Source organism: Scylla paramamosain, chromosome 11, assembly GCF_035594125.1.
Source record: "Scylla paramamosain isolate STU-SP2022 chromosome 11, ASM3559412v1, whole genome shotgun sequence".
NCBI classification, from domain to species: domain Eukaryota; kingdom Metazoa; phylum Arthropoda; class Malacostraca; order Decapoda; family Portunidae; genus Scylla; species Scylla paramamosain.
In genome coordinates, this window is record NC_087161.1 from 20,514,878 (window position 1) to 20,536,646 (window position 21,769).

A 21,769-nucleotide genomic window follows, 5' to 3' on the forward strand; every position below is an offset into this window, starting at 1 on the left:
AATCTTCCAGTACTGTGGTTTCTTCTTAATTCTTCTTTAAATTCTTTTAGGGTTTGTTCTATTACCACGTGGTCATTTTTTCCTATTGGACATTTGTATTCTGTGAATCTTGTATTTTCTCTAACCCACTAGGTAAGTGTGTTTTCCATTGCCAATGTCAAGAGTCTGTATCCCCATGATGACCCCTCCTGTGGTTGTCAAATCTTCCCAACAAACTTCTTTGCAGTTAAAATCTCCTAGTAGTACTACCCTGTCATTTTTACTCATTATTCTGTCCAAACAATCTCTTGTGTCTTCCAATAGAGTATTATATTTATCTAAATCCCATGAGCTTGTCTTAGGTGGGACATATACCAAAACAAAAGTCCTTAGACCATTTCCTGCCTGTTTTATCTTCACTTCAATCATTTCGTCATTTCTTTCTCCAGAAAAAACACTTCTTTCACTTGTAGCTTTTTCCTTGTCAACATCATTACTCCACCACTCTTTCTTTTCTATTCTTCATCCACATGTTATATTTCTTTTCACCAATATTAACTGCAGTAATTTCATCACTTAATTTAGGCTTAGTAATTCCCATAACATCAGGCTTATTTTCTCTTAGGAAATCATTTAACTCTTCTTGTGCTGATAATATCCCATTGATATTGGTATACGCCACCTTTAGCTCTTTCAACTCCTCTCCCTGTTTCCTATAAACCACTTCTTTATTTTCATGTCTACTACTTTCCAATAGAATTTCTTTTCTCTTTCTTGGTTCATTCCTCATTTTTTCCCTTTGCCTGATTCAACATATCATTCATTTTCTTTCTTTCTTCTTCACTTAAGTCTCTTCTTATCCATATTTGTTTAAAGTCATCTTTTTTTTTGACAGTTTCCAGGCACTAGATAATACTGTTTCATCCTCAATTTGAGATCTAAACCTAATTTTGATTGGCCTGTTACCTCCTTCCACATATTTGCCAATCCTTGTGACTTTTTCAGTCTCTTCCACTGTTCCATCACTTTCCTCAACAGCTTCACCAATCACTTTCTTGACTGACTCTTTATCAAATTTCTCTCTTTCATATTTGATAGGTTTCACTTCGTCCTTGACACCAAACACTACTACACACTTTTTTTTTTTTTTTTTGCGTTGTTCCTAACCAACTTCTCCTTTTCCTTGAATACTTTCACCACAGAATTTTCCATCTTTTCCTTCAAAAGCATTTCCATAATGTTTTTGATATTCACTATCTCCTCTTCTTGCTCTTTTGTCCAGTCCTGCTGCCTTTTATTAATTTTGTTTTCTGTATTTACATTTACTTTCTTAACAAAGTTCTCAAGTTTCTCTGCATAACTGCCACAGCTTTTCCTTAATTCACAATTTTCTCTTTCTAGACAAATTACCCTAACCGTCAATTCATGCACACACACAATTTCACACACACACACACACACACACACAGAAAGAGCATGACACAGAGACAATGTGATGAGAGAGATACAGGTGGACATAAGTGAAATTAAGAAGATCATGAAAGATTTGGATGTAAGCAAGGCCCAAGGACTGGATGGAGTGTCCAACTGGATACTTAAGGAATGTTGTGAACAACTGGCAGAAGGTATACACAATACCATAGTATGTTCTTTTAAGGAAGGAAAAATTCCTCTAGATTGGAAGAGAGCCAATATTGTGCCCATTTTTAAAGAACGTAATAAAGAAGACCCATTGAATTACAGACCAGTGTCCCTAACAAGTGTGGTGGCAAAAAATAGCAGAAAGAATAGCTAAAAACAGATGGATGGAATATTTAGAAGAAACACATACATTGACTGACAGACAATTTGGTTTCAGAAGTGGAAGATCTTGGGTCATGAATTTAGTGAGCTTTTATAGTAGAGCAATTGATATATTTCAAGAGAGAAAGGGTTGGGCAGACTGTATTTATTTAGACCTAAAAGAAGCATTTGATAAGGTACCACACCAGAGACTGCTATGGAAAATTCAAAATATAGGGGGTTTGCAAGGAAACACACTTAATTGGATTACAGACTTCTTGAGGGATAGAGAAATGAGAACAGTAATAAAGGGAGAAAAATCTGAATGGAGTAGAGTTACAAGTGGAGTACCACAGGGGACAGTCTTAGCCCCCATAATGTTTCTGGTGTATGTCAACGATATGGTGGATGAGGTTGAGAGTTATATAAGTCTGTTTGCAGACGATGCAAAATTATTGAAAAGAGTGGAGAACAATATGGATTGTGAAATATTACAGAAAGATCTAAATAAGATATATAAATGGAGTAAGAAATGGGAAATGGAATTCAATGTAAAGAAATGAAAGATGATGGAATTAGGGAAAAGCAAAGGAAGATTGACAAGTTCCTACACCATGGGAGAAGTGGAAATTAAGAAAACCAAAAGAAGAAAAAGACTTGAGAATTAAAATAAGTGATAATTTATCACCAGAAAAACATGTAAACAAAATACTTGGGAAACCTATGAGTTACTAAGAAAGATGAAAGGGGCATTTGCTTACATGGATGAAGAGATGATGAAAAAGTTGATGGAATATGTGATCCAACCAAAACTGGAACATGCCACAATTGTTTGGTTACCCCATAATAAAAAGGAAATAAGGAAAATAGAAAGGATCCAAAGAGCTGCAACCAAATTGGTACCAAGTTTGAGAGATTTAACCTATGAAGAAAGATTAAGGAGATCGAAGCTTCCATCATTACAAGAGAGAAGAGATTGCTATATACAGAGCATTAAAGGGTAAGGATCAAATTGACAAAGAAGACTTATTTGTGTGGGACTCAAGAGATACAAGAGGACATGAAGTGAAATTGAGGAAAACAGCAAGTAGAAGAGATGTCAAGAAATATGGTTTCCCAAATAGAAATATGGAACAACTTAGATGAAACAGTGGTACAAGCAACAAATATTCATGAATTTAAAGTTAAGCTGGATGCTTATAGATATGGAGACAGGACAGCATGAGCATAGCTCTTTTCCTGTAAAACACAACCAGGTAAATACAACTAGGTGTGTGTGTGTTTACTTTGTATTTACCTAGTTATAACATACAGGATCTAGGATCGTGCTGCCGTCTCCAAATTGACTTTTATCAAAATTTTCTTTAAATTTATGGACTGTCTAAGCACACACAGTCTTACCAATAAGTTCATTTCACACTGCTATGCTTCTGTGAGGAAAGCTATGTTTCTTCTGCAAACACTCCTTTTCAATTTCCTTCCATGTCCTGTGGCACTTCTCATATCTGGTATCACAAGGTCATCCCTGTCCAATTTTTGCATCCCTTCCAATATTCTATATAGTGCTATCAAATCACCTCTTTCCCTCCTATTTTCCAGTGCAGTCAGGCCCAATCTCTTCAAACTTTCTTTATAATTATACCCTCTTAGGCTTGTAGGAATTTTAATTGCAGCTCTCTGAATTCTTTCTAGCTTTCTGATATCCTTCTTCAAACTTGGTGACCACACTAATGCTGCATACTCCAATCTTGGATGTATCATTGTTGTTATATATATATATATATATTTTTTTTTTTTTATCATATCTTCATCAATATACTCGTAAGTAAATACCATCTTGATGTTTCTCAGCAGATTGTATGTTTCTCCATTGATCTTGTTTATATGGTTGTCAAACGACAGCTTATTAGAAATGCTTACTCCCAGATCTTTTCTTTTGTTCTTATAGTTATTTTCCCATAGTAGATGCCTTCTGTTCTTTTTGCAGTCTTTCCAAACTTTACCACACTACATTTCTTGGCATTAAACTCCATTTTCCACTTCAACAACCATTAATTTATCTTAATTAAGTCTTGATTCAAAGCTTCACAGTCTTCTTCATTTGTTACTTTTCTCATAATCTTAGCATCATCAGCAAAGAGACCCCTTCCATCATGTCATTTACATATATTGCAAACATAACTGTTACTAATACTGATCCTTGCAGAACTCTACTTATTACCACTCTCTATTTCAATTTATTGCCCATGATTACTGTCCTCATTTCTCTGTCTGTCAAGTCAGTTATCCAATTTAATAATGATCCTCCCAGTCCTCCTATATTTTTCAATTTCCATATTAGCCTTTTGTATGGTACTTTTTTAGGTCCAAATATATGCAGTCAGCCCATCCATCTCTCTCTCTTGCACTATGTCCATTACTATTGAGTAGAAACTTATCAAATTTGTTACACAAGATCTTCCTTCTCTGAATCCAAATTGTCTCTCTGTTATCACATTGTTGTCTTCTGGGAACTTCACTCATCTGTTCTTGATGATCTTTTCAGATCTTTGTTGCAACATTTGTCACCAATACTGGTCTATAGTTTAATGGGTCTTCTTTACTTCCAGCCTTATGAATTGGGCTAATATCCACCCATTTCCAATCTTTAGGTACTCTTCTTTCCAACAGGGTGATGCTGATTATATTGTGTATCACTTTGGCTAGTTGTGAGCTACACTCCTTTAGAATCCAGTTTGAAACACTATCAGGGCCCATTGCTTTCCTTACATCCAGTTCTTCCAACATATTCTTTGCTTCTTCTGTTGGTGTTACAACCTCTTTCAGACCATTCCCATTTTCCATTGTTATTCTTTCTTCCCTAAAATAATTTTTCTTAGTAAACACTGAGTGGAAGTATCTGCTGAACGCTTTAACCATCTTTTTTTGGGTCCTCAACCATTTTTTCTCCACCTTTACTCCGCTTATGTTTTCTTTAATCTTCAATTTCCCATGGACAAATCTATAAAACAGTTTTGGTTGGTCTTAACATTTGTCCACAACATTCTTTTCATAATTCTTCTGTTCATCCCTGCATATTTTGATATATTCATTCCTTTTTCTCGTGTAATTGGCCCGCAAGTTATGTCTCTTATTTTTCCTCCATTTCTTCCATGCTTTTTCCCTCTCCAGTTTAACCTTAGCACATCTCTTGTTATACCAATCCTTCTTAAATAGGTTCTCTGTTGATTTCTTAGGTACTCATTTCTTCACTACTTTATTATAAATGTCCAAGAAGATGGTCCATGTATCTTCTATGTTGCCCCTTTGAAATACTTTGTTCCAATCCATTTCAATTAAGTACTTCCTAAGCTGTCCAAAATTTGTGTTACTATAGTTCAATCATTCTCTTGTGGTCTTCTTTTCTTGTACTGGTGTTTTTTTATCTAAGAAGATTAATTAGACTAAGAACTTAATCAATGCATGATCACTTTTTCCTATTGGTTTTTTGTGCTTTAAATTCTCTATGACTTGTTTTTTGGGTAAAAATAGATCAAGTATTAATGGTGTTTCATTTCCTCTGAATCTTATCTTCTTTAACTCAATGCATAAGAATATTCTCAATAGCCAACTCCAGTAATTTGTTCCCCATGATGACTCACTACCTTCTGTGGTCCAACTTTCCCAAGATACCTCTTTACAATTAAGGTCTCCCATCACTAGTATGTCTTGATTTTCCTCAATCAACTTGGATAAACATGTCCTTGTGTCTTCCAGTATTCTCTTGTATTCTTCCTCTCCCCATGAGTTGGAATAAGGGGGAACATAGGTCACTACAATACTTCAGCATCTTCCCAGATTTCTTTTTAAGCTTACTTTCAGTACTTCTACCTCCCCTTTCCCACATGTAGTAGACACCACTGTCAATTCTTTTCTAACTAGGAGCATCACACCTCCACTCTGCTTACTTTTTTTCTGTTTCTCATCCAGAGGTTGAATTTTCCATCTCCAATATTTAAAACATCCACATCACTCACCAGTTTTGTTTGAACAATTCCCATGGTATCTGGTTTCTCTTCTTTTAAATAATCTTTTACTTCTAACACTGCTGACATCAAACCATTTATGTTTGTATACACCACTTTTAATCCTGCCCCTCTGCACTCTCCTCTCTCCTGTACCACTTTCTCAGCCTTATGTCTATGACCCTCCAACAGAACCTCTTCTTCTCCATCTCTATTCTTTCTTCATTCATTCATTTGCTTCTCTTCTTAGTTTATTTATAGTAGCTCTCTTCTCTGGTCCTAACTTTCTTTTCATCTACACTTGTTTGTACTCTTCAACTCTGGCCAATTTCCAAGATTTGCCTATTATTCTTCCACCTGTTGCTTGTGACCTAAACTTATTTTAATGGGATGCTGTCCACCCTCAACATATCTGCCCAATCTTCGAATTTCTTCAATCTCTTCTGTCAGCTCCTTGTCTTCTTGTATTGTCTCTACTATTTTATCCACACATCTTTTCCTTCTTTTCTCTTTCATGCCTCTGTGGTACACATTCCTCCTTTAAACCAAATACCACTACAGTCTTTTCCTATCTACTGTGTCTCTCACCAAGTTTTCTTCCCACTTAATCACTTGAACAACCTTTTCCATTAGCATGCTATTATTTACCATAGTTTGCTCTTCCACAGTCTTCCTAAAGTCAATCTTCTTTTCCTCCTGTTCCTTCTTCCAAATTTTCTGCTTTACATTCAGCTCATCAACTTTGCCTTCATACTCCATTGTTTTCTTCTCACATAGTGCCAATTTTGTGTGTAAATTATCATACACACCTTTCCAAACTCCCTACTCAGTAGTCAAAATTTTAATCATTATTTCCATTTTTCCATCCTTACTCACATCTCTCTCATTTCACTCTCCAGCTCAATAATCCTTCTTCTCATTATGCTTTCTCCAATTCTCTCATCCTCACCAAAAGCAGAAAAATCCCTCTTTCTTGCCTTTGGAATAGTCCCCATTGGAGGCATAAACAACAAAATAGGGGCCAAAGTGGCCCCCTCTTTCCCGCTCATTATGACAGTTATTACGCTTTCCACTAACCTGTGTGTGTGTGTGTGTGTGTGTGTGTGTGTGTGTGTGTGTGTGTGTGTGTGTGTGTGTGTTTGAGTATAAGTGTGCATGTAAGTGTATGTGTGAGTGCATCTGTGATGTTACATTTAAGCTACTAAGAATTACAAATAATATGTTTTATGTACGAATTTCCTTCTTTTATAATGGTAAATGTCCTTGTTAGCTTAATTTTTCACTCTGAACATGTTATGTCAGTAAGTTCCTTGTGTATGGGAGAGAATAAGATATGTCTTACACTCTCACCCAACATAACAAACCAAGCGAATTGTACCCTCCATTCTTAAGCACCTGTGTGTATCCCATTGGCCTACTCACTTACCTGTACTGTATGTATCAAGTAATGGCATACAACAGGTCATAGAACTTAAACTGTTTCCCTTTTCTCTTATGCCATTTATTTCATCCATCATAGTAAAGTACTAAATTTATTCAATCTCATTCAGCAGATAAAAATCTTTCATCATTTCATCATTCAGCTCATTATCCCAATTACTTACTTTCACAGAAACCTACAATTTATGAAACATTAATTCAGCATTGCAATCAATACCTCATGCCACATTTCAGCTGCGAATGGATCATTACTAACTTTCCTGCCTTTTTATGTGTTGGGTTAGCTTGTGTACATAAAATTGAAATGTGCTTTCTGTACAGTGAACTATGATTACATAATCAACTTCACATTTGCACTCATCATGTAATCAACATTTTATCATTGCACTATGGGTATTAAGATATTTGGTTATACTGTAACCAATGTTTTGTAAGGATAATGCTCATCTAAGGGTATCACTATGCTAATATCTACTGCTTTATATTTTTCTTATGCTCACAAATTCAATGTTTGCCTGCATTGTAGACAATCTGGGCTATTCTTGTCTTTTTTTATTTATAATCTATCTAGACTGCACTATTATGTAGCTGTGATATAACTTATCCACTGAATTATGATGCATATAATGTCTCACAAATCCATGTGTATTGTTTCTCCTACTGAATTCTGATGCCTCTTTCCATGCAAGAGCATCCCACAAAGTACAGAGTTACAGTACAGTATAAATGAAAGAATAGTGTGAGTGGAGTTCCTCATCACAGTACAGTTTCTTTGCTGTGTGGTACAGAATACTGAGGCTCAACCAGCCATTGAGCAACAACTTTTTAACATAACTACAGCAAAAAACCCTGTTATCTTGGCTTGTTATGGTTACAACTATCCCAATATATTGTTCAGCCATCCTTTTGTGAGACACTCAGCTGCTGCCCTGTGTAATTCTACCATGGCCATCCATTTGAAGGAAGGAACATGCATCAAATATTTAGAAAAGAGATAGAACAGAATAGAACAAACAGGAATTTCTTCCTCATTTTCTTTGTACTCTTTCATACTGAATCACATGTACACTGAACTTTCATCACCACAGGACTGGCCTTGGCTTTCTCAGGGTGAGGGCAGTAGGCAGGCAAAAGTAAGTGATTTACCCTGCCATGATCTGAAATCTAAGGTTTGCCCCTGACTACCATCCAAAAAGATTCCAAGTATGATGTGGAACATGGTTTATCATTTGTAGCACCTGTGCTGCAAATAGTTACTCAGAGCCTGTACAATATCAGGTATAAAATTACAAGATTATATTTTACTGCATAGTTGCAGTATAGAGGCAGCACACAAGTATGGCACAGAAATATTGTACTATATCTTTCCCTGCTATTAATAATGACATGAGCCATATGGCATGCTTTAACCTCCTACTATTAAAAAAACATCTTAAGGCCTACTGAAATTATTGATCAACAGTAAACTAACACAATAAGAGTTCTTATACATTTATAATCAGATGATTAAGACACAATATAACAATGTGTGTCCAATCCTAGAGAAGGTCATTACTGTCAAGGATAGATCTCCCTGGCTTAATGGTGAAATTTTTGACACTGAAAAGAGAGAAACAATGCAAGGAATGTAAATGGAGAAATGAGGGATCTGTTGTGGCCTGGGAGGATTATAAAGATATGAGAAATCACTATAATGACTTGATAAATAAGAGTAAAAGAAACTATTATCATACTAAAATTCTTGAGACAGGATCAGATATGAACAAATTATATCAACTTTTCAACAGTCTTACTGATACTACTTTGAGAAGAAAGCTTCCTGATGGTTTCTGTGATAAAGATTTAGCAGATAAGTTTTGTAATTTTTTCAAGATTATGAATAAGATTATGAATATTGTATCAGAATTTGTGTACACACCTTCCATGCCTGTTGCTGATGTTGAGGTGGATTGTAGATTGCAGTGTTTTAGAATCATTAGGAAGGATGATCTTGCTCGACTTTTCAAGAAAGCTAAGAAAACATACTGTGCCAGTGACCCATTGCCTGTATTAGATATCATGGATGCAGATCATTTTCCTAGTTTCATGGATATAGTGCCAAGAATTGTCAATACTAGTAATTCTTCATGTAAATTTCCAGATTCTGAAAAGTGAGCTGTTATAAAACCATTCTTAAAGGGAAAATTTGACTATCAAAATGTAAGCTCTTATAGACCAGTATCAAATTTGCCCTTTTTTGTCTAAGTTATTTGAGTATGCAATTACTGAGCAGTTGACAGAACACTCGGAGAAGGTCCATGTCTTGCCTGATAGTCAGTCTGCAAATAAGCCAATATTTTCTATTTGTTCTGTTGTTAATGATTTACTAGAAATGATGGATGGGGGTAAATGTGCTATATTGGTTCTTCTAAATCTTAGTGCAGCATTTGATATGGTTGTTCATGAATTGCTCATAAAAGATTTAAGGAACACTGGAGTGGTAGACAATGTGTTAAAGTATCTTGAGAGTTATTTACAAATCAGAAGTTACTGTGTGCAAATTGGAAATTGTTTTTCTTCAAATGAAGCTCTGACAAGAGGAGTTCCACAAGGAAGTGTGCTGGGACCTATTTTATTTTGTATATACACGATTAGTTTATCCAGGATACTACAACAACATGGTGTAGGATTCAAGTTATTTGCTGATGACACCCAGTTCTACTTTTCCATCACTGATATTGAAAATACAAATGCTAAGATCAATAGTGTTATTAATTCAGTCAAGGATTGGATGTATTATAAGCAACTGAAATTAAATGATGATAAGACTGAATTCATGCTTGTTGGGAAGAAGGACACTCTACGTTATTTTGGTGATGGTAACATGATTATAAGTGGTAATGAAATTCATGTGTTTTGACACATCAAGCTTTGATTACTGATCGTCCACCACATTTGAGAAAATTATTACATGAAATACAGCCAGGTGAAGGCATTAACACTCACCGAGCCACTTCTGGAATAACACTTCATGAACCACAGTACTCTTCAGACGTTGGATTACGTGCTTTCAGTTCTGCAGCCCCAAGATTGTACAATAAGCTCCCTTCTGACATTAGAAAAATGAAGGATCACTCCAAATTTAAGAAAGAACTAAAAACATTTCTGTTCTCTGACTGCTATGACATGGAAACATTGGCAATTAACATAGCATATAAGTTGTGATCAATATTGAAAATTTAATGAATTAAAATATATGGGTCCTGCAGAGCACTTCAGCAGAAATGGGACCAGATAAATAAGAAACACAAGTACGAGTACAAGTACAAGTACAAGTTATACAATTGGTTCAACATGTAATCCCAAGAACCTGGAATACACTTCCAGCTGCCCTTTTCAAAATGCCTATCTCTGATATTCACCATCCAGAGACAGCCAATGTTTGCTGGCCAAATCATTAAACCACTGGTTTAATTCACCTATAGGTAAATAGTCCAGAGGATATCATTCATCTAGGCCTAAGCAGAAAAGCAGCTAAAGACCATGCAACCTGACCAGCCACCACCAGGTGAACAAGGCCAACACATGCAAACACACATGGAGCCTTTCCAAAATGATGATGAGGATAATAACAAAGATGATGATGATGGTAATTATGATGAATACTACTCCTAAGGACATGATAACCAGCATGACAGAAGTACTATGAGTTTGGTCCCTAGAGACAAGCCATGTAGTGTATTTAAGGTAATGAATTACAGTAGAACCCCAGTTCTAGAACTTAATTCATTCCTGAATGCCATTCAAAATCTGAAATGTTAAAAAACCAAAACTATTTTTCTTCCATAGGAATCAGTGTAAAATGGATTAATTTGTTCCCAGACACGAGTTTACCCAGTCTTTGGGGCTCATGACAGACGCTCCCACAGCCAAGATGGCTGCTTCACAACATCTCCAGTTCACAAATTATTTATCCAGAAAGGATGTAGTGAATAAACTTTGTGACACAGAACTCATCAAATAATCTCTTTGTCACCGATCTAGTGAGGGAAGCCTTACAGAGGGACACAGAGACAAGCAACCCAACTTACTGCCAAAATGAAGGTTATCATAACACTTAGACATCTTGCTGCTGGGAAAAATGCAGTTATGCAGTTGTAATGGCAATGGATGGTCACTGAGAGAGCCATAGGTGGGGCAGGATAACTCTTGTGTTGAAAACTGTTTGTTTACATCGAGGCTTTTCAACAGGATCACGTTTACCTTATTTCAAAGATTAAATTACTGTCTTATACTCTGTGTCTCTCCTCCAAATATATAAAATGAAGTAAATATTTATAAAAACTATAAATTAGTAATAAGCAGCAGCTTTTGGTATGTCTTTTAATATTTGAAATCAACTAACTTTGTTTTAGAATTGAATTATGGTACCCCAAACAAAGCAATAACAATTTCAAAATTTTGTTCGAAAACCAATTTATTAAAAAAAAAGGGAGGCGTTCAGTAACCAAGGTTCCACTGTAATTCATAATTATATTATTCTTTCAGTCAAGGTGAGGAAATCTGGCCTTTGACTGCAGTTGTGCTAGAAAGTGATTACTTGATGCAAACTATATTGTCCAACTTCATGATACAACAGTGTATTCAAATAAGCTCATGGATCAACATTTCTTCTCTGTTTATGAGTTATGCATGTCAATCACTGGGTGATGTGCCCTAACACATCCCACTTATTTTTTAACCCTTGTGATGTACATATACATAGTGGAAGGTGAGGATAAGATACAATAATGAACATGTTCCTGAATAGAATGGGTAGCACTTGTCCATCAAATTCTAGTCTACACACAATGCAATACTATTACTGCATGCAACCCATTAACTCATGCATGGTTGACATTTTGTTAAGAAACTCATTTCATGTATGAAAAACAATTAGCAGTCAACAAGCACCATGCACCACTAAACAAAACCAAAACATAGCAAACTTATTCCTACTTCTAGATTTCTAGTATTATGACAGTTACACAGTCTTCACTCCTGGGGTTGGCAAAGTGGTGCTTCAAACATACTGGATCATCTTGGCACTGTGGGCAAAGGCAAGTGTGTCTGCTGCCTCCTGTAGAACTTGGTACTCCTCAGGCAGCTCCTGGATTTGGGAAAGGGAAATAATGGGATGAACAGAAAATATAGCATACAGTGCAATATAGCAAAATTTGTGTATTTCATCTCATGCACTGTACTAAAAACTTTCATTTCTTTTTTTCTTTTTTTTTCAATTTAGTTTTTTTTTTTATGTACCACTCAAATTCTATTCCGCCACTCACTTACTTTCACTTAAACAACCCACTACAATTTCATGTTAATATTATAAGTAATGATATTTAATTCATTTTACCAGCTCTCTCATTTTTATATTTCATTTGATATCATTCCCTATTCCTCCCACCTTCAGAGTGCCTCCAGTCTTTTCAGCAATGCTTGTGAGTCGCTTGGTGACTCCCTTCACTGTAAGGAAAATAATACATACTTGTACATTTCTCTCTCTCTCTCTCTCTCTCTCTCTCTCTCTCTCTCTCTCTCTCTCTCTCTCTCTCTCTCTCTCTCTCTCTCTCTCTCTCTGTGAAATTCCCACTCTTGTCCTCTCCCTCCTCTCCTTCAATTTTCTCAAATTTTTTTTTTTCTTCTACATCTCCTCCCTCATCTTTTTATTCCTTCTCATTTGTCTTTATTTCATATCCTAGTACTCTTTTCTGACTCTTTTTTGCATATCAAGAACACAGACCAAGGGAAAAGAAAAAAAAAAAAAAAGTCTGTTTCAAATGTCTCCAGAAAAGAAGCAAAAAAAAACTCAGCCAATTTAGTCTTAAAGTATTTTAAAGCTCTTCTCTTGAAATAGTTCAGGTCAGAGGCAGGAGGAAATATAGAGGCAGGAAGAGAGTTTCAGAATTTACCAGAGAGAGGGATGAAAGAGTGAAGATACTAGTTAACACTTACATAAATATGGTGGATGAAATAAGGGTAGAGGTGAATAGAAAGTCTTGTGCATTTAAGTCACAAGAGGCAGGGGAAAGGCATACAGATATCAAGTCCAGAGGAACAGTAACCATGGAAATAACAGTGAAAAATAGCAAGAAATTCATCATTATTGGAATGAGAAAATCAAGACAGTCTGTTAGAGGGTAGGAATCAATGAGACAAAAGGCTTTTGACTCCATCCTTTTTAGGAGGACTATCTATGTGAGCTGAACCTCCACAGGTGTGCACAGTTCTCCATACATGGATGGATAAGGCTCCTGTATGGAGTTAGTAACTAGGAGAAAAGTAGTGGCAGAGGAAAGTTGAGTGTCACTGAAGAAGAGAAGGGATAATTTTGTCATGTGGATAAATGAAAGAACTGAGTTTTTGAGGAACTAGACAACACAAGGTTTGCCTTGTCCCATTCTGAAATACTAAAAATGACCAGAAGTTCTGCATTTTGTGGCTTGTCCATGTGAACAGTTCAATTCATGCTAAGATAGGCATCTGACAAGTGATGTTAAAAAATTCAAAGTAGAGTCATCAGCATAAGAATGGACAGGACAAGAAGTTTGACCAAGGTCATTTATAAACAATAAGAATAGGGTAGGTGATAGAACAGAGATCTGCAAAACACCATCATTCATAGCTTTAGAAGAACAGTGACCATCTATCATAGCAATGATAGTACTGCCAGAAAAAAAATAAATAAATAAAAAAAAAAATATATATATATATATATATATATATATATATATATATATATATATATATATATATATATATATATATATATATATATATATATATATATATATATATATATATATATATATATATATATATATATACGAGTATATATATCCAGAGATTGATAGAAGCTATATGAGGAAAATTTAGACTATATCAAAAGCTTTTGCTATGTCTATGACAATAGCAAAGGTTTCATCAAAATCCGTAATAAAAATTTACTATGATTCAATAAGGAAAACTAGATCACTAATGGACTGTCCTTTATGGAATTCATGCAGAAGGTTATGAGCAGATAGGTGTTTTAGAATCTTCCTGTTGCAAACAGACCCATGCATAAGGTTTAGAAAAACAGGAAATCAGAGCTATGGGTTGCTAGTTTTAAGGATTGGAACAGTCAACCTTCTCAGGAAAATGGTTAAATGTAGGCAAACCTTCAGTAATAAGAAAAGGTGAATGATGACAGATGGAGACAGAGAAGTTTGACCAAACAAGAAGTAAGGATGAAAGAACAGGTACAGAGAATAATAAGATCATGACCAGAGAGCACACAGAAAACATAATTATGAAGAATTTCTATAACAGACAAAATGTAGTCAGAGCAGGAAGGTGAAGGAAAAATGAGGCCTGAATCATAGAGTGTGGAGTTGGATCCCTGACACAGCAACATTCATTCCAAAAAAAATTTAAATAGTCGCCGACTTAGTTAATTTATAGTGCAAGAAATACCTCTACTTTGGTTGAGTCCAGAGGCAATATTGGAGCTACAGGACAGGATACAGCAATGAGATTGTGATTGGAGGAGCCAAAGGAGAGAACAGTTTTACAGAATAAAAGTTACAGATTAGGAAGAGGGCAGGAATGCTGGTCATATCTCCAAAGTAGTCAAGAATGCAGAGTGCTGCACTACTTGCTCTAGGTCATGTAAAATTGCAAAATTGAAGGCTTGTGTTCACCAGGTTGGTCAGTGACAGAAGATGACTCCCAAAGCTGATGGAAATGGGTGAGAATGTGCTCCACTTCTAAAGTAAAAAATCAGAGATATACAGCAGATTAATATAATGAAAGTAATGATAAAGTCTTCACCAAACTCAAGAGCAAGGGCATGAGAACAAATTATACCATTGTGCACATAGATACAATGCCAGCTTTGGATTGAAATTGAGGACAGAGAAAGTCAAAGGGAACAGAAAAAGGATCTGCTGTCAGTGGTCCCAGATAACTGAGTTTCAGTAAGGAATAGAGGGTGAGGTTGAGAGGAAGAGAGGTGATGTTCCACAGACCAGAAGTCAGATCCAAGACCATGAGTGATGGAGAAGCTAATACAGAGAAAGTTAGAGGAGCTTTCAAGATACCTAAGGTCTATATCTGAAGGACAACCTAACCTAGGAACATTTCATTGAATCTGCTTTCTTTTCCTTTCAACTTTCAGTTTTTCCCTTTAGCTCTCCTATCATTAATTTTTTTATGCTTCTTTTTTATCTTCCCCCTCTATCATCCACTTTCACTCTCCCTCCTCTCCATGGTACTCACAAGCCCTGATTGAGTTTCTCCTGACAAAGGTCTGACTGGGAGTTACTGATTTGTCCTCCACCAGTTTGGTCATGCGTGTAGCAGCTGAGGTGGCACCCTTGGAGATGGCTGCAACACAGAACCATGTGTTGAACAACACAATGGCAACATAGGATGAAAATGTGGCAATAACTGATGACTAGGTAGGAAATATAGACTAATGAACAATAAGATGATAGCATTCTTCCAACCTAGTCATAGTGTGTGTGACCAAACCATATCCCTTATACTGCAGGGAGCTTACCATGTACAGCCTCACACACACACACACACACACACACACACACACACACACACACACACACACACACACACACACACACACACACACACACACACACACACACACACACACACACACACACACACACACACACACACACACACACACACACACACACATATATATATATATATATATATATATATATATATATATATATATATATATATATATATATATATATATATATATATATATATATATATATATATATATATATATATATATATATATATATATATATATATACATATACATACATATATATATATATATATATATATATATATATATATATATATATATATATATATATATATATATATATATATATATATATATATATATATATATATATATATATATATATATATATATATATATATATATATATATATATATATATATATATATATATATATATATATATATATATATATATATATATATATATATATATATATATATATATATCCTGTCTTCATATCTATAAGCATCCAGCTTAACTTTAAATTCATGAATATTTTTTGCTTGTACCACTGTTTCATCTAGGTTGTTCCATATTTCTATGCTTCTCTTTTGGAAACCATATTTCTTGACATCTCTTCTACTTGCTGTTTTCTTCAATTTCACTCCATGTCCTCTTGTATCTCTTGAGTCCTACACAAATAAGTCGTCTTTGTCAACTTGATCCTTACCCTTTAAAGCTCTGTATATAGCAATTAGGTCTCCTCTTTCTCCTCTCTCTTGTAATGATAGAAGCTTTGATCTCCTTAATCTTTCTTCATAGGTTAAATCTCTCAAACTTGGTACCAATATGGTTGCAGTTCTTTGGATCCCTTCTATTTTCCTTATTTCCTTTTTATTATGGGGTGACCAAACAATTGTGGCATATTCCAGTTTTGGTCGAATCACATATTCCATCAACTTTTTCACCATCTCTTCATCCTTGTAAGCAAATGCCCATTTCATCTTTCTTAGTAACTCATAGGTTTCCCTCAACTATTTTGTTTACATATTTTTCTGGTGATAAATTATCACTTATTTCAATTCCCAAGTCTTTTTCTTCTTTTGGTTTTCTTAATTTCCACTTCCCCCATGATGTAGGAACTTGTCAATCTTCCTTTGCTTTTTCCTAATTCCATCACCTTGCATTTCTTTGCATTGAATTCCATTTCCCATTTCTTACTCCATTTATATATCTTATTTAGATCTTTCTGTAGTATATTACAATCCATATTGTTTTCCACTCTTTTCAATAATTTTGCTTCATCTGCAAACAGACTTATATAACTCTCAACCTCATCCACCATATCATTGACATACACCAGAAACATTATGGAGGCTAAGACTGTCCCCTGTGGTACTCCACTTGTAACTCTACACCATTCTGATTTTTCTCCCTTTATTACTGTTCTCATTTCTCTATCCCTCAAGAAGTCTGTAATCCAATTCAGTGTGTTTCCTTGCAAACCCCCTATATTTTGAATTTTCCATAGCAGTCTCTGGTGTGGTACTTTATCAAGTGCTTTTTTTAGGTCTAAATAAACACAGTCTGCCCAACCCTCTCTCTCTTGAATTATATCAATTGCTCTACTATAAAAGCTCACTAAATTCGTGACACAAGATCTTCCACTTCTGAAACCAAATTGTCTGTCAGTCAATGTATGTGTTTCTTCTAAATATTCCATCCATCTGTTTTTAACTATTCTTTCTGCTATTTTTGCCACCACACTTGTTAGGGACATTGGTCTGTAATTCAATGGATCTTCTTTATTACCTCCTTTAAAAATGGGCACAAAATTGGCTCTCTTCCAGTCTAGAGGAATTTTTCCTTCCTTAAAAGAACATACTATGGTATTGTGTATAGCTTCTGCCAGATGTTCACAACATTCCTTAAGTATCCAGTTGGACACTCCATCTGGTCCGTGAGCCTTACTTACATCAAAATCTTTCATAAACTTCTTAATTTCACTTATGTCCATCTGTATCTCTCTCATCACATTGTCTCTGTGCCATGCTCTTTCTCCTTCAAATTTGCTTTCTTTGGTAAATACTGATTGGAAGCACTTGTTCATTAATTCCACTTGTAACCATGTATCTTTGTATGTAATGTCATCTTTCATTAATTTATCTATTGTTTACCTGTTTTTCATCTTCCCATTCACATATCTGAAGAATAACTTCAGCTCATCTTTGCATTTGTTAATTATATCTTTCTCATAATTCCTTTCTTCATCTCTCAGGATTCTGATGTATTCGTTTCTTGCCTTCTTGAAATTTTCCTATTCCTCACTTCCTCCTTTTTTTCTCCATCTATTCCATGCTGCTTCTTTTTCTTTTCTTGCTGTTATACATCTCATATTAAACCAGTCTTTTTTCCTTTTCACTTCCTTTGTTTTGATCTTCGGTACATATCTACTGATCCCTTCATTATAAATTTCCATGAATGTTCCACTTTTCCTGCATACTGCTTGCCGTGAACAGTTGTTTCCATTCAGCCTCTGCAAAATATTCCCTCAACCTGATAAAATCTGCTTTCCTGTAATTATATCTCCAATTCTTGTAAATTTCATTCCTATTTTCTAGTGGACCACTGCCTATACTGAATTCAATTAACAGATGGTCACTTTTACCTAGTGGGCATTGATAATTTATTCCTTCAATGATGTCCATTTCCTTTGTAAACACCAAGTCTAGCCTTGATGCCTCTTCATTACCCCCAAATCTTGTATTTTCTCCAATCCACTGGGTCATAGTATTTGTCCTTATTAAATTTAGAAGCATATATCCCCATGACTCTTCTCCCCCGTCCGTGGTCCACTCTTCCCAGCATACCTCCTTGCAATTAAAGTCACCCGTAAGTGTTATATTGTTACTCTCTGCCAGTATTCTCTCCAAACAGTTACTAGTATCTCTTAACAATAATTTATAATCCTCTTGTGTCCATGCATTCGTCTTTGGGGGTACATAAGCCACTGCAAAATCTCTTCTTCCTTCTCCTTTCCTTTTCATTTGAATTCTAATTACTTCTGCCATTCCTTCTCCTATTTCAACCTCTTCCAACCTTTCTAAGTAACATGACTCCTTCCCCTTTCTTATTATTTCTATGTTTTATCCACACATTATAATTACTATTACCAATTCTTATATTTTCTGTTATCTCATTTAGTTTAACTTCAGTAATACCCATGATGTCGGGCTGCTTTATCTTAATATAATTATTCATTTCTTGCAATGATGATATTAAACCATTTATATTTGTATATGCCACTGTCCACTTTTTATTTTTTCATACATTATTTACATTTTCTATTCTTTTTTTCTCAGATACCACTTCCTGAGTCTCTCATCTTTTACCTTCCAATAGAACTTTTTTTCTCTTCCTTTGTTCTGTTCTCGTTTTTTGCCTTTGCTTCTTTTATTAGATTGCTTACCTTGAGTCTCTCCTCCTCATTCATGTCCCTCTTTATCCAAACTTTCCTGTATTGCTCTGTCTTGTCCAGTTTCCACGCATTCGATATCCATGGCTGTTGTTTATGCCCTAAATTTTACTTTCAGTGGTCGCTCTCCTCCTTCTATATAGTTCCCCGGTCTATGTATTTCCTCAGTTTCACTTATCCAGTTCTCCCCTTCTCTCTGTATATTTCTTACAACATCCTCTGCTACCTTTTTTTGTTCTCTTTCCCTCTTGTATCTTACTGGCTTTGTTTCCTCTTTTAATCCATATATAACAATAAATTTCTTTTTGTCCACTGTGTCCCTTACCATCGATTCCTTCAGTTTGATCACTTTCACAATTTCCTTACTTAAATCTGTCTTTACTGTGTGTGTGTGTGTGTGTGTGTGTGTGTGTGTGTGTGTGTGTGTGTGTGTGTGTGTGTGTGTGTGTGTGTGTATATATATATATATATATATATATATATATATATATATATATATATATATATATATATATATATATATATATATATATATATATATATATATATATATATATATATATATATATATATATATATATATATATATATATATATATATATATATAGTTTATATAAGTTTATGTTCAAGGAAATAAAAATTTTGTGGTTGGATAACAACTGAGTTGGTGATGAAGCTCACCTTTGGTGATGCCTTTGGGTCGCTCCTCCTCCAGCAGAGTGTTCTGCTGCAGGATATTACTGAACAGTTCATGCTGGACACGCCGCACTCCTGATGGCACCCTAATGGCCACTGCCTTGCCTGCCACAAAGTACAAGGACTGACAGTCAAGATTATCATGTCATAGCTATCACACGGCAAATATTTTCAAAAGAAAACAGCTTTAGATAACAGAAGGCTATGCCATATAGTATGTGATTTTGCTTGCTATCTATCATATGATTATTTTACTTATTTACTTATTTATTTTTACTTACAACCAATCTATTTTTTTTATGATTATTCCAGTATTTTTATTTATTTATTTATTTATTTTATTTTATTGTTATTTTTTTTTTCAAGCCTGTGGCTTTAAATCTGGAGGTAAATTATCTCCTGTGAATAACATGGCAATCTTGGGGATTACAGAGAAGTGTCATAAAAAAAATACAGAAATCCTGGAAACTGATGCAATAATGTGAGGTTATTAATGGGAGTAACTGGGTTGATGCACCATGTTGAATTAGATAATGAATTAAAAAAGTGTTGAGAAACACTACCTTTAATTAGTTTAAGTTGGGGCATAATATGATGAAAGGGATGATAAGGAAGACTGATACAAGCAGTTGGATGATATATCTGAGAGAGACTCAAGCTAACCTCATCTTACCCAATGTAACTGCTCAAGCCAAAATACTTCAATTCAACATAGTAACCATGTTTCTTCAAACCCAGTCCCAGCTCTGCACACTTACACTCTGGTTTCCCCGCCACCTCATTAAAGATGTAGCTCCCTGTCTGTGCCCTCAGCACCAGAGTGGACTTCCTCTGCAGCTCACATGTCCATAGGTTGTTGCCAACACTCACCACCAGCCCAGTACTAAAGAACTTGTCTCTGGATAGGTCTGCACAGAAAGAAAAGAAGCAAGTAAGAGTAGAATTAGTAACAGATCAGCAGTAAAAGAGGTAAGAAAGGTAAATGAAGTAATAGTAAAAGAGCAAGACTACAAGAAAGAGGGAGACTTGCAATGTAACTGAAAAAAAAAAAAAGTAATTAGAGAAGACAAAAAAAAAAAAAAAAAACAGCTAAATAACAACCAAAGAAAAAAGGAAAAGAATAATAGTTATGAAGGAAAAGATATGTAAATGCACAAAAATTGCTACATTAAAAGATTTCAGTTTCACTATAAACTTAAAAATACAAAAGATCTAGAAAAAAACAGACTGCGGAAATTTAATAATAAAAGAAATGAAAAAAAAACAAATAATAAAAGAAAGCAATAAAGAAAGAATAAAAAAAAAAATATATATATATATATATATATATATATATATATATATATATATATATATATATATATATATATATATATATATATATATATATATATATATATATATATATATATATATATATATATATATATATATATATATATATATATATATATATATATATATATATATATATATATATATATATATATATATATATATATATATATATATATATATATAAGAACAACACAATTAAATGAGATGGTGCCACAGACCTCTGGACACAGCAAGGAAGGGCTTATTCCAGGGCGAGGTGACAATGCCATCTGTGTGTATGAAATAGATCTTGACACCCTCACGGATACTCAGCAAGTTCCTCCTTTTGACCTCACCCTGATGAAGATAAACACTTGTTACAGCAGGAATTTTTTCATACATCTAGCCTTTTTCCAAAACAAGTATTGTGCCATGTGACACAATCTGATAAGGACCAGACTTAAATTACACAATCTAAATTCTATCAAAATCATTAGAAAACAGA

General features: G+C 34.7%; 1 protein-coding gene across 3 annotated transcripts in view; it reads right to left on the reverse strand.

Annotated features, from left to right (window-relative positions):
- Window positions 1-7,244: 7,244 nt before the first annotated feature.
- The window catches only part of LOC135105045 (uncharacterized), a 36,906-nt gene continuing 22,381 nt past the window's right edge, over window positions 7,245-21,769 (reverse strand). For all 3 annotated transcript variants that reach the window (XM_064012949.1, XM_064012948.1, XM_064012950.1), the window contains exons 5-10: window positions 21,504-21,621; window positions 20,706-20,855; window positions 19,933-20,052; window positions 15,486-15,593; window positions 12,634-12,692; window positions 7,245-12,333 (exon numbers count right to left, since the gene is read on the reverse strand). In XM_064012949.1, coding sequence (XP_063869019.1) covers window positions 12,247-12,333; window positions 12,634-12,692; window positions 15,486-15,593; window positions 19,933-20,052; window positions 20,706-20,855; window positions 21,504-21,621 — 642 coding nt within the window. In that variant the 3' untranslated portion in view covers window positions 7,245-12,246. The remainder of the gene's footprint in view (window positions 12,334-12,633; window positions 12,693-15,485; window positions 15,594-19,932; window positions 20,053-20,705; window positions 20,856-21,503; window positions 21,622-21,769) is intronic.